The sequence below is a fragment of the Muscardinus avellanarius genome (genome assembly GCF_963383645.1).
Source record: "Muscardinus avellanarius genome assembly, chromosome: 4".
In the NCBI taxonomy this organism is placed as follows: domain Eukaryota; kingdom Metazoa; phylum Chordata; class Mammalia; order Rodentia; family Gliridae; genus Muscardinus; species Muscardinus avellanarius.
In genome coordinates, this window is record NC_137789.1 from 145,512,286 (window position 1) to 145,526,435 (window position 14,150).

Genomic DNA, 14,150 nt, shown 5'->3' on the forward strand with positions numbered 1-14,150 from the left:
CTGTATTATTGTTTGGAATGGGAATGTTTCCCCAAAGTGCATTCAATGAAATCCTGCTCCCTAAGCCTCAGAGCTGAGAGGTGGGGTGTGGCGGGGGAGGGGCCGCTGGGGGTGTGGCCTTGAGGACTGTGAAGGTCCCTGACATCTCCCTGTCTCTCTACTTTCTGACTGCCACAAAGAGAGCAGCTGGCTTCTGCTGCCCCTCACCATGATGTATCTGCCTTGGAGCTGGCTGACCATGGACTGAACCTTTGAAACCATGAGCCAAATAAGTCTTTCCTGCTTTGAATTGTTCTTGCCAGGAATTTGATTTACAGCAACTCAAAGCTGATCAACATGAACTGTGCTCCTGAAATACCCCTGGGGGTTATGATAACTCTATATCATATCATATCATATCATATCATATCATACCACATATCAATCACCCACCACAGTATAGAACAAGCTTCAAAAAACATTAATTCCTGGTTTTATTTAATTTTTTGGTGGTACTGGGGTTCCTGGAAACCCTTCTACTTCCGGGCTACACTCCCAGACCTATTTTTTTATATTTTTATTTGGTAACAGGGTCTCCTGAGCCAGCGCGGCTGGCTTCGAACCTGCGCCATCCTCCTGTCTCCGCCTCCCAAGCACAGGGATTACAAGCGTGCGCCACCACTCCCAGAAATTCCTGTTTTTAATTCTCCCACCCCACAAATCCAATCTGGAAAGAGAAACCTAATCACGACCCACCAGTGACTCCAGAACACTGATAATTATTGTTTTGAATAATTATCATTTTGAACAATGCCAGGGGCATTCTACTTTTGAGCTAGACCTCCAGTCTTATTTTTTATTCTTTATTTTGAAACAGGGTCTCAATGAGTTGCAAAGTAGCTGAGGCTGTCTGCGAACCGCGATACTCCTGTCTCAGTCTCCTGAATGCTGGGATTACAAGCGTGCTCCACCACACCCGGCTATTGTTCTTCTTAAAACTTTAATGTCCTCTGTATAAAAGTCACCACTTCGAAGTCACCAGGACGATGTCGATGATGGTGATGATGATGGATGTGTGTGTGTGTGTGTGTGTGTGTGTGTGTGTGTGTGTGTGTGTTCACACACATCACACATGTGCGTGTAGGGTGAGACTTAAACTGCTATGACCAGTTTATTCCTCATGAACAGAATAACAAAATTCAAATCTATAACAGGTTGATGAGCTTGATGAACCTCTCTCAGAACAGAGCCCCCTACTGGTTGGACCATTCCAGCATCTTCATTTTCACTCTATACAAAAATCCGGGCCACGTTCCCCCCACATTGCCTGCTCACCTCACTAAAGAGCTCGGCATTGGATTTGGCCTTCACCAGCTGAGGCACGTCCTGCGGCAGTGTGTAATTCAACTTGTTCTTCTCATAGTCCGCACGGTAATTCACCTGTCAGATTTGAAATATATCCACTGGGGTTTTACACAGGCAGAAGGAGAATGGGGAGGAAAACACTTTCTCCCCCACTTTCCCCTGAGACCCATCACTAAGAAGGGGTTTATAAAAAAGAGATTTTACAAGGGAGCCTGTAATTTTGAGGAGGTTCTTAATGAACAGATTGAAGGTGCCAAGCAAAAGAAAAAAAACAACAACAGAGGTCTCAGAGGCGAGGCACATTCTAATTTGTGAGTTTGCCAAAGAACTCCTCATGACTACTCCACCAACTCCCCTTAGAAGCATCTGAAGATAGGAAACTTGAAAAAAAACTTGCTGCTGTGCTGAACATCTTGCTACAAGCAAGATAGATATTCAATGAGAAACTATCAAATATGCATTTGTAAAAAAAAAAGACACATTAAATCACAGGTGTGCAATGCAGCTAGATAGGCACAGTGGACGAATACAGCATCACCTGAGAGGTAGTCTAGCCCTCAAATTAATCCTGGATCTTGGACACTGGTGATAGTAAGAATTACTTTTAGGGTGTTTCGTGGTATGGTGAATTAAAATTGAGTAAACATATTTAATTTTTTCACCTCTTAGATATTCATACTGAAATGTTTATAGTTTAAGTTAGGTAATATCTGGAAGTTTCTTCAAATGAACAGGGGATAGGGACTTGGTTGGATAGATAGATAAAACAAGATGGCCATGAGTTGATACTGATTGAAGGTAGGCGATAGAGACGTGGGGGTCCATTTTGTTATTCTCTCTACTTCTGAATATGTTTGAAAATTTTCATAATAAAAATGTTCAAGGGGGTGTCATTTCGCAGCTTTAGTAATATATGTCACCATCAGTAAAAGTCATGTCCTGGGGGACAGACATCAAGAGGCCCCCTGACAACCAAAACAGCCTCACCTGTGGCTGGCAGGGGACGGTCACTTACGTGGCTCAGCTGCTGGGCGTTGATTTTGGCTTGGACGATCTGTGGAGTACTGGTCACAGAGCTGTACTTCAACTTGTCAATGCTCTGCCTGTAGTTGACCTGGGTCAAAACAGCACAGGCAGATGGCACTTGCTTTTTCTCGCTAAGGTTTTCTTGACTCCCTTCCCTAACCCAACCAAGTGGTGATTCTCAAATTATTAAAAAGAACCGAAGATTCCAAATGGATGATACTCCAAACCTAACAGCTAGGAAAACAGTGCACTGAGGAGCGAGTGACTTGAACAGGGAACTCCTAAAGGAGATCGACAAACAGACCAGTGAACTTAGCAAAAGGTGCTCATCCGCAGCATTCACCAGAAGATTGCAAATCAGAAATACAAGAGAGCCTTTGTCACCCACCTGAAGAGAGGAACTTAAACTTGCTGATAATACCAAGTGTTGGCAAGGACATGGCGCTATGGGAAGTCCCGTAAGGCTGCTGGCCGAAATGCAGATTGGGACCCCTGCTTTAAAAACACAGTATGGTATTCTGGCACAACCTCATATCCCACATCCCAGTAATTTGATTCCTAGACTCATTCCCAATAAAAATGTACCCAAGGCTACTTTGAAAAAAATTCAAGGTCTGTATCTACTTAGTGTACTTTTCTGTACTGTCATATACATTTTTGCCCTTGAATCTGCCTCCTGCTGCCTTCTACAGCTGCCTCCCAGAGATGACAGCCCACTTGGGGAATCTGCAGCAGAAAGGTCAGGAGCATCACTGGGACCTGGACCACTAGCTAAGTGTGAGGCTCAGCGCCTGGCTATTGCTGGGGAGGTGGGAAGGAATGGTAGGGACTGTGGCTGAGGGCGGTAGCTGCTGCCTGGCGCTAGAGCGTGGTTATCATGCATCAGCCTAGGACACAGAATGGCCGTATTTTCTAGTTATTCCAAAGACACCGGAAATCCATGTTATTATGTAAAATTTTGTAATTTCTAAACGCTGGAAAATAGTTCAATATTTTTAAAATTCAGTGACACAGTCTGAATGTATGCCAATTTCAGTATGATCCACATAAAAATAAAAAATAAATCAGTGACACACAGGAAACAGAACTGAGGGCCATGTCTTCCCTGGGGTTTATATTTCTCTCATTCCCATTCCAACACCCAATGATGATAGTTATGATCAGTACACAGCACTTGGCCTGTGCTTAACACAGAACTGGACTCTCCCCACCACCCTGTGGCTTGGCACTATTATTATTCCCCACCTCACAATGTAGACACAGAGGCACAGAAACCTACAGCGACTTGTTCAAGGTCACACAGGTAATAGGCGTCAGAGCTCATGTTAAATCCCAGGCGTCTGCCGCTCAAGGTGGCTCTTAGTCTCCGTTTTGTAAACACGGTTTGCCAAAGTTCTTGTGCTTGGAACGATTGCTTGGTATTGTACAAGTGGACCAGGGGTTCCTCATAGCCAGAGCTCGCATTGTTTTGACTGGGGAAAGTATTCCAGGCACTAATGACTTACAAGCTGACCTTTAGAATATGACCTAGGAAAAACAACTTCCTAACAATGGGCCTCAGAGCATTTTGTTAGATTTGGAGCCAAAGACAGAGCTACTTTATGCTTTTTGGTTAGTGATGATTCAAGGAGAAAAGTTTGTGGATGTTCTGAGTATATAGGGGAAACCAGGAAATATAAAGTCATTTCAATGTCAATGACTAATGAGATTAGAGTACTGTGACTTCCTAATGAATTAATTCAGAGGCAAAATTATCAACTCATAATAGAGTCAATTAGAATTCAGAATTATGCATGATAAAATATCACAAAAACTGTATATTTTAAATGGCATATTCCTTCCCGTTAATTCTGCATTAAGAATGTCACAGAGCACAATTACTTTTCTCTGCAGGACGTAATAATTAACAGTTTTCATGATTAATCACATCTCTACAATATCACAAATGCCTGGCCATTGCTTCAGTCTACATTCGGGAGAGTTTCTTTGCTAAATATAGAGTCTCATTTTAATTCTATTAGTGTTTATAAAAATCCATCTGAAGGGAATGCTCTCTAATTAAGGATCCAGACTTTATTTAATTTCACAGCTATTTCACCATTTTAAGTCTACCAGACATAAAGACTACAAATGCTCTGGTAAATAGGTTTTCCAAACTTCCTAAATACTCAAGTCTCTAGATTAAGGATGATAGGTTCAAATTCACACCACAGCCAGAAAGAAGTCAAGGTGACACCTTATCTAACAACAGAAAAACTTGAGTAGAATTGCTGATTCCAAAGGAACTGATGGCAAGTACCAGTAGGCATTCAATAAAATTCTGTAGAATTATTTCATAAATTGTTGATTGGAGATCATTTTCACTGACCATAAATTATGATACCAATTCACTTCCCAAGTACCTTAAGTACTTCTCAAGATGGTAAATGACTTTTTCCTTTGTATTTTTCTTTATTTTCCAAATTTTATAATAATAAACATGTAGCAAAATTCTTTATACCACTCACACTCAACTTACATCTACCATCTATCCATTTTATTTTATTTTATTTCATTTCATCCTGCACCTTTAAGTTAAAGATAAAATCATCATTGCTAAGGGACAATGATCATAAATATCCCAACAGACATAGCCCTCCAAATTCCAAAGGGAGACACTGGACTCTGGGTTATTTTCAAGACAAAAACCTGAGTTGTCCCCACTCTACATTAATAACCTGAGTTTACAATGTGCATGAACAGTTTTCCTAGGGGAAAGACTCCCCCTTTTTCAGTTCCTTCCACCTCTTTCTAGCTGTTATATCTTTCTTCTTTCCATCCTGCTGCTTAAGAATCATTCCTCAGAGAGAAAGTGGCACTTAACAAAGCAAACAGACTACTGGGAGAGGACTTACATCTTTCAGTGGAACCAGCTTCATTGTTGTTTGGTAGGAAGGGGTAAGAGTGGCTGGGTAGTTGTAGTCCACGATATCGTTTTTATAATCAGCCTTGTATGCGATCTGCAACCCAAATAAAAGAACGAGAAAGGAGAAATTAGTCCTCATTTTCTTTCAACCTAGTTTGAATGTCACTAAAAATCTTTCAAAATAGCCAGAGATAAAAGGAATTTCATTTCATCGCCTTCAAGGAAAATTATGTTCACACTTTTGCCTTTAATTAATTTGAATTCTTAATTGATATAAAAATTAGTGAGCTTCTACCTGTAATATCTTTATTTTTTTTCTTTCTTATAGAACTCAATTTTGTTAAAAATGAGCACTTGCATATGGCAAACCATAAAGGCATGTTTGGTTTACTCTAAGAAAATAAATGAAAAGTACTTTCAAGTACTTTTTAATTTTTTTTTCTAAGGGTCAAATTTGATAACATCAACAAAGGAAATCTGATGTTTGTATGTTTTAATAATGAAATCAGTTTTTTTTCTAAGTAACGTTTACCTCCAAGATTTCCAACCTGGCATTTGGAAATACATGAACTGGACTGACAAAGTCAACCCAAAAGTGATAAAAAAAAATTTACATGCTCCAAGGAAAACAGGATCCAGATATATTTTGTTATCCCACTTCCTTGACTAGTGCCTGGCCATGGTAGGTCTTAAATAAACAGATTTACTGAATAAATAAGCAGGCAAACTCGTCAACCATCCAACCAACCAACTCCAAATAAATCGCAAACACTTTGGAGCCCTGTGTAATTTCAAATATGAATCATACTCCTTCAATTTCTCTTTATCTCTCAGAAACTAAATTTTTTATCATACTGGATTAAGTATATTAGATCTAATTACTCTTCAAAACCGAGGAAGCTAAGATAAATAAATTGAGCCTTTGAAAATTTTAAGGGATTTTACATATTCTTAGTTGCAGTGGCTAATATTTAGAAACCCTTATGGGTCCATCTTTACATACTAGGACACAAATATTTTAGAAAGGGAAGTCGAAAAGGAATTGACTTAATTTCTTATGCCCTACCCTGCTCCACCCCTTCAAGCCCTTCTAGAAACACTCACGTTGCTGGCCAGGCTGCCAGCTTTCAGAGCATGCAGCGTGCGTCTGTCCATACCAACGCCTTCATAGTGGCCTCGCATCTGGTTCTGGTAGTTTTCTTTATATTTATTCTACATAGAAGCACAAAACTTTCAGTGAAGACTTCCCAACTAGTTGAAGATAAACTACTCACCTAATGCACTAAATCTAAAACACAAATGATGAAATTCAATGATTTAGGTAGTCAGTGTACCAATGAATAAAATATAAAGCAAACTTTGAAAAATACATGCTTATTTATTTTTGGCACTAGGGTTTGAACCTAGAGGTATTCCACCTCTGATTTATACCCCCATCCCTTCTTATTTTTTTTTTTTTAATTTTGGAATGGGGTTTTGCTAAGTTGCTGAGAGTCTAGCTAAATAACTGAGGCTGGCCTGATTCCTATGATTCCCTATCTCATCTTTTCAAGTATTCGGATTACAGGCATGTACCACCAGGCTACATCCCCGGCCATATTTCCTATTCTTTATTTTGAAACGGGGTCTCACTGAGTTGCAAAGAGCCTCACTAAGTAGCTGAGGCTGTCTGCGAACCTGCATCCTCCTGTCTCGGCCTCCCAAATTCTGGGATTGCAAGCGTGCACAATCACGCCTGGATCAAACTCTTTTTTTAAAATAATATATTTCAAGCCAGATATGGTGGTACACACATGTAATCCCAGTGCTCGGTAGGCTGAGACAGAAGGATGTAGGTTCAAGGACAGTTCCAGCAACTTAAGAGAGACCCTCAGTAATTAGGCAAGACCCTGTTTAAGAAGTAAAAATAAATAAATAAAATAGAGTTGTGGGTGTAACTTAGAGGTAAAATGCCCCTGGGTTCAATCCCCAGTACCCAAACTAAATGGCAAATTTCAAGCAGGCACAAGAAGTCAGAGACAGATAAGCATATAAGGACATGGAGTCTCACAGGCATCGACAGCACAAAGCAGACTTGGTTTGTTTATTTTTAAGTTCTCAGCTTTAAATTTACCCAATTTTTGCCGGGCGTGGCGGCGCACGCTTGTAATCCCTGCGCTTGGGAGGCGGAGACAGGAGGATCGCACAGGTTCGAAGCCAGCCGCACCGGCTTAAGAGACCCTGTTTCCAAATAAAAAAAATATATAAAATAGGTCTGGGAGTGTAGCCCTAAGGTAGAAGGGCTTCCAGGAACCCCAGTGCCACCAAAAGAATAAAATAAAAATAAAATAAATTTACCCAATTTTTTCCAATGTGAAACCTCTCCATGAGAGCGTGGAGCTCACTACTGGAGAAGCACAGGCTGCACGAGCATTCTCTGCACAGCCCGAGGCCGGGGACAGGTGCATACCACCTCATGCTACTACCTCCATTTCCACATGCAGTTGGCCCTCTGCACTCAGGGGATCCATGGCCATGGGTTTAGCCAACCATGCATCCAAAATTTCAGAAAGAAAATTGCATCTGTATTGAACACGTACAGATTTTTTTCTTGTCACGACTCCTTAAGCAGTATAACAACTATTTATATAGCATTTATACTGCATGGGCACTGTAAATAATCTATAGATTATTTAAAGCATATGTAAGAATATACACAGGTTATGTGCAAATGTTATTCTATTTCACATAAGGCACTTTAATATCTGAAGACTTTTGTTATCCACCAGGAGTATCCTAGAACCAAATTCCCATGGGTACCAAGGAACGACTGGGTATGAAGGACACCCGAGCTTTGTCAAATTCTATGATGCAAGAATCAGTCACTACTGCAATCGTGTGAAATAATGATGCCATGTCCCAGATACAGCTTATCAAGTAAAGAGAAGATCAAAATGAAATGAAGAGCATCCATAAATAGGTAAATATGGGCAGCTTCTAATGAGGCTGCATTAAAATCACCTGCCTTGGCAAGTCCTCGAATTTCCAGGCACTGGGACTAAGTAGTCTACTATTGCTATATATTTGACATGATCCTATTTATCTCAGTTTATTTTCATAATGGAGATGAAGGAATTATTATCATCTCCATTTTAATAATGGACAAAGTGACTCAGATTGCTGAAATGACTTGCCCACTTGGCTAACTATGGAACCAAGTATGTTGGTTCCAAAACTGGTCCTCATAACCACTATCTTCATGCAAAAGGAATTCCTCCCTGAGCCTTACAAAATCCCATGCGGTTATGAATTCTACTATTATGTTCAGCTAAGCAGAAGTAAGATCATACAATCTAGAATAGATTCTCCATATTCTCAAAGATGCACTTCCAGACCTGCTCTCAGAATATCAAAATTCATGAACGCCACACCTATAAGATAGGGAACTAATGTCTGGCTCCCCAGATGACGATGAGGGTTAAGTGAGGTCATGTACTACATTAACTCAGAAAGTACAAAGTTACATTCAGAGGGGAAGTCACATGCTCAGCCATGCTCCCTTGCCCACATCCATCACTAGGAATGGACACCATGCTGCACAGAATGAATGCAAAAAGACACAGGGAGCAAGCCCTGCCCTGAAGACTGGAAGTCAATGTGGGGAGGAAAAAGGGATCAGACATAGTTGGACACAGTGTAGACCAATCTCAGCAGGCAACCTTAACTCAGTCTCATAGGCACTCATGCCTACAGGCCATGCGTCTCCAAGACCAGGGATCCATCCAGGGATCCATCCACATAGACCGTCTCTTGGGAGACCTAGAAATTAAGCTCACAAAGAGTACCCAAACAAATACCCATGCATAGGCATGGACGACTCACATCACTGGTGAATTTTGAGATCTTGCTCATGTTCCTGAATTGAGGTGTTTCACAGTAGTTGATACTGTGACCTTTACTACTTTCCAGATCCTTCTTATACTCCACCTTAGAAACCAAAACACCAGATGCACAATTGAACCAAACGAAAAGTCGCTCTTAAATAATGCTTCTGGGACTTGACTGGAATATTTTTAGAAAACTCTTTTAACCTCAATTTTAAAATGCCAGGCACGCCAGGCGTGGTGGCACACGCTTGTAATCCCCATGCTTGGGAGGCAGAGACAGGAGGATCGCGCAGGTTCGAAGCCAGCCGCGCACGCTGGCTTAGGAGACCCTGTTTCCAAATGAAAATGTAAAAATAGGTCTGGGAGTGTAGCCCGGAGGTAGAAGGGCTTCCAGGAACCCCAGTACCACACACACACACAAAAAAAAATGCCAGGCATCAGCCGGGTGTGGTGGTGCACGCTTGTAATCCCCGTGCTTGGGAGGCCGAGACAGGAGGATCGCACAAGTTCAAAGCCAGCCTCAGCTACTTAGTGAGGCTCTCAGCAACTTAGCGAGACCCTGTTTCCAAATAAAATATAAAATAGGTCTGGGAGTATAGCCTGGAGGTAGAAAGCCCCTAGGTTCCACCCCCCAGTACCACCAAATAAAATAAAATAAAATGTCAGGCATGGGATACTGTAAGTATTGTTTTCCTTTGTTTAAAAAAACAAAAATTAAATAATCAGTTTCTCTCCAAAAATTAAAAACATATGGTCCTTTCCAAGAATGAACACTATTAAGCTTCATATAGTTCACAAAATGGCAAAACGGAGGCTGGGAATGGAGCTCAGTAGTAGCATCCACAAGACTCACAGTTCAATCCCCAGCACACTCACACATTTGTGCACACGCGCGCGCGCACACACACACACACACACACACACACACACACTTTAAAGGCAAACCTAGCTTTAGGAATCAAGTGGTTACTCCTAGGGGGAAATGCCCAGGGGACCCTCTGTTCATGTTCTGGGTCTTGATCTGAGAGCTAATTATACAGATGTGCGCACTTGTGTAGAAATCTTTCCTCCTGTACACTTAGAACATACTCATGTCTCTATATGTGTATTTCAATGGTATTAACAAAAAGGTACACTATTGGGGAGTATGATAAAAATCAATCATTCCGATGGAGCGTGTCTGTCTTTAATTTTAAAAGTTTGGCTACTTGAACTCCCCTGAGTGCTGAAAGAAGATATGAGACTATCATTATTATAGAGACTCCAACTCTCCCAGATAATTGCAGAAGAAAGCTAAGGATGACTACCATTAATAGAGGCAGAGCTGGTTTGTCTCACTGGGTAAACATAATGGCAAAAAGAAATGAGATATTCCCTGGTAACCTTTTATCAAATGAAATATAATAGGGAGATACCTTTTAGCATGCAAGATGTGCTAAAATGTTCAACATATTATATGTTCAAACTAGGGAGTATTGGGGATACCAGAGGGACTCCAGATAAGGGAGGGGAAACCTCAGCAAAGCTAGAAAGAAAGGGTAGGAGAGGAAGAAGGCTGAGGTTGATTAAAGGAGGAGCTACATTCGAATATGTGTATAAGTGTGAATTAGCACGGTCAACCTAGACACTCATTGTTGGGAGGGGACGAAGGGGAAGTGTGGGGGGAGGGCACCAAGTACTGTGTGAACGTATGCCATTGTCGATATGATCCACGTTATGATGTGAAACTATAGTGTACCGATAAAAAAAATTTAAAAAGTTCAACAAATGATTTTAAGTAAAAAAATATAAAACTACAGTTTAATTCCAACTCTATACATATATAGCATTGTATCTACATTCTCCATTGTAGATATTTACATACAAAAAGGCCAAAACCTTAACAATGTTATTCCTGGGTGGAGGAGCTGCACTTCCAGTGTTCTGGTTCCACAGTCTCTGAAAGTCTCTATGAACCAGAACCAGGCCCTTTGCTCTTCTAGCAAAGTGATGACCTACTAATTGCAAAGGTCTCATCTAGAGCTAATCAGATAAGCAGGCAGTCAATAATTTAGGCTTTGCCAGCCAGGTGGTCTCTACATCAAGCGATCACTCAATTCCACCTATGTAATTCAAAAGCAGCCCAGACAATATATGAACAAATATGATATGGTAGTTTGCCAATAAAATTTTATTTACAGGAGCAGGTCACGGGCCAGAGCTGACATTGAGAGCATAGTCTAACAACCTCTACTCACAGCATCAGAATCATCTGGAAAACTAGTTTAAAGGTGGAATCTAAAACCTCAGCACCCATTTACTACCTCAAAGTACCTGTGGCTCCTGAGGGGCTCAGATCATCAGTCCTGTGACTCAGAGCTGACAAAGTTGCAGGACTGCCGGGTAACTAACAGTGAGGGGGGAAGGACCCGCCTTACGAGGTTAGAGAAGAATGCTATTCTGGGATGTTTGCATCTTCAGATAACTTGTTAGGTGAGTAGTTTGAATAATTGTTCTTCCTGTTGCCAACTTTTCCAACTGCCAACTCAAGAGTTCAGAAAAATGATCTGGATGAGAGGAACTACTGTGAAGAGACAGTAGGGTACAAAAAAGATGCGAGGGACTAGAGGACTATTTCCTTGCCACGAAGCCCGAACAATTCAAAAAAGCTTAGACACAGACTAGACCAAACAACAGGCACCCTCTGACAAGTTGCCTGTGTAAGGTAGTGAAATTGGTGGAGTATTGCCTTGAGTACGACGATGAGAGCAGAGAAGTGTGACATTTGAAACATTCTTTCTGGTCTTTGATTTCCACTCTATTGTGACATGTTGTTTTAAAAGCTGTGACATCTGGTATTCTTTCTGCCAACTAGAAGCCTACCGCCTGGCACTTTTGAATTTCTACAGCCCGGTGAGGATTTGGAAAGAAACTTTTGAGCTACCGGAAGAAGACTGAACTTGTTTGATTCTCGGCTCTCTTGTTAATTGCATTCTACTGTGTAGTAATCCTGCAGAAACTCACAACCTATGAGGCGTACATGTAACATTGGACTCTTAGCTGACATCTTTTATTATGGGGTCACCTCATCTGGTGTCTAGTGTGAAGAAGGTGAAGCACATGGGTGTGACTCTTCCCCATACCTACCTCACTTACGAGCTTGTTCACACTCTGAGCCCGTTTCAGAACCAGGTTGTCTTGGGCTGGGAGAGAATGATAATGTGCCGCACCTTTCATCTTATGGAAGTCCTGCCTGTATTTTACCTGAAAGAAACACACAGAGGAACTGGGGTTGTTTTTTCCAAGGTCTGTGGGAGAAACTTCTCCAAAATTACCCCAGACTTAATGTCAGCATTTGCTTAATAGAATTTCTGAGGGAAAAAGCATTCACGTGGACTCTTTCTCCATTAAATCTATAAACAACTCGGTCCTTCTTGTATTAAATTTTACTGGCCCTTTTCACACTTCCTTCATGTTATACTTAACTCTCCATTAAAAAAAATTTTAAAGGCCTTAAAGTGATCCCAGTCAAGGATGTAATTCCAACCTCATTTTGCCCTGGCTTTCAATATCCTCTCTCCTCTAGCCTGTTAATGAGAGGCAGAGTAATGTCTTGTACTTCCCTTCTCAGGGCAAAGGTGGTGCTGTTCTGGGGAAACAGCAGAGTAACGAATGCTAGGTTCTAATTAGAGACCAAGTCCAATTTGGTGCGTTAGGATCTACAGCAAGCATTTTACACTACCCAGTTTAATTATAACCTATGTTTCAAGGACTGCCGGCTGGCTAACATTCTACTAATAAAAATCATTTTATCACTGGGTTACGCCCAGTTTGATAATTATATGCCTTAATTAGCTCTTTGGTAGAAAATGCTCAATTTCTACATGGACTTTTGGTAAGGACTTTCTTCATCTCTGCTTATCTGGCTGCACCAGCATTTGTAACTTGCTTCAGATGATCCTATGTGAGTTATGCTGTTTGCCCATGTCAATTTCCTTGGGAACAGTTATATGTCACCAAAGACTCTGAATAGGAAAAGAAGACATCAGAGATCTAGTGGGGGATGGAGGGCTAGGGGGACATTCTACTTTGGCTCAGCTCTAAGAAGCATATCTGCCTGTAGGCTTCAGGGGAGCACAACCTACAAAGTATCATCTTCTGCCCTGTGGCTCTTCCTGTGGACCCTGCGTGGTACTCACATCACTAGCGAGTTCATTGGCCTTCTTGGCATTCTGATACGCTGGAGTAATCATGGCCGGGAAGCTGCCCTTTCCCCTGGGTTCGTCACACTCCTCTGAGTAACCCTGTGGAATTAATCAAGAACACTGATCAGTACTGCTCCCCACCCCAAACAGATGGAGATCAGAAATGATTGCCCACGTAGCCTGTTTCCATACAGGCCCAAACACAATGCACATTCCAGCGATGACTGGAGGAGCTGTGCCATGTAGTGGCTATGATATTGGACTCTGGAGTCCATTTACTGGTACCCAGTACACAGTCAGCATAAATAAATGGCAACTACTACTAGGGTCATCATCTTTATTTCCACCAGAGTAATCAAAATACTCTGCCAATCTCTTCCCTAGCTGTTCTGAAATATTCACATCTTTTTTTTTTTTTTTCAGTATTGGGGATGGAACCCAGGGGCATTCTACCTCCAAGATATACCCCTAGCCCTATTTTTTATTCTTTATTTTGAAACAGGGTCTCACTGAGTTGCAAAGAGCCTAAGTAGTAGCTGAGCCTGGCTGCAAACCACGATCCTCCTGTCTCAGCCTCTCAAAATGCTGGGATTATAAGTGTGAACCATCACACCAGCTCAAATATTCACATCTTAACTAGTGCCAGGGAAGTCCTTCATCATTCAGAAGTCTCATACATTATCTTCCCTTGGCTCTGTGGCAGAGGTATGTTTTGATGTCCCTCTACTGTCGCCCCCTGAGATGTGTGTCATGAAACCGGGAAAGGAGCATTATACAACTTTAGTGATTTGCAGGGAAAAGCTTCATATTGGTATCGGATTACCT

The 14,150-nt window shown here is 41.4% G+C and overlaps 1 protein-coding gene across 1 annotated transcript in view; it reads right to left on the minus strand.

Annotated features, from left to right (window-relative positions):
• NRAP (nebulin related anchoring protein) overlaps positions 1-14,150 on the minus strand; it is a gene marked incomplete at both ends in the record, with an annotated part of 78,013 nt that overhangs the window by 47,021 nt on the left and 16,842 nt on the right. Inside the window, 7 exons of the mRNA XM_080694866.1 lie at positions 1,315-1,419; positions 2,360-2,458; positions 5,265-5,369; positions 6,380-6,487; positions 9,137-9,241; positions 12,268-12,384; positions 13,320-13,424. Coding sequence (XP_080550992.1) covers positions 1,315-1,419; positions 2,360-2,458; positions 5,265-5,369; positions 6,380-6,487; positions 9,137-9,241; positions 12,268-12,384; positions 13,320-13,424 — 744 coding nt within the window. The remainder of the gene's footprint in view (positions 1-1,314; positions 1,420-2,359; positions 2,459-5,264; positions 5,370-6,379; positions 6,488-9,136; positions 9,242-12,267; positions 12,385-13,319; positions 13,425-14,150) is intronic.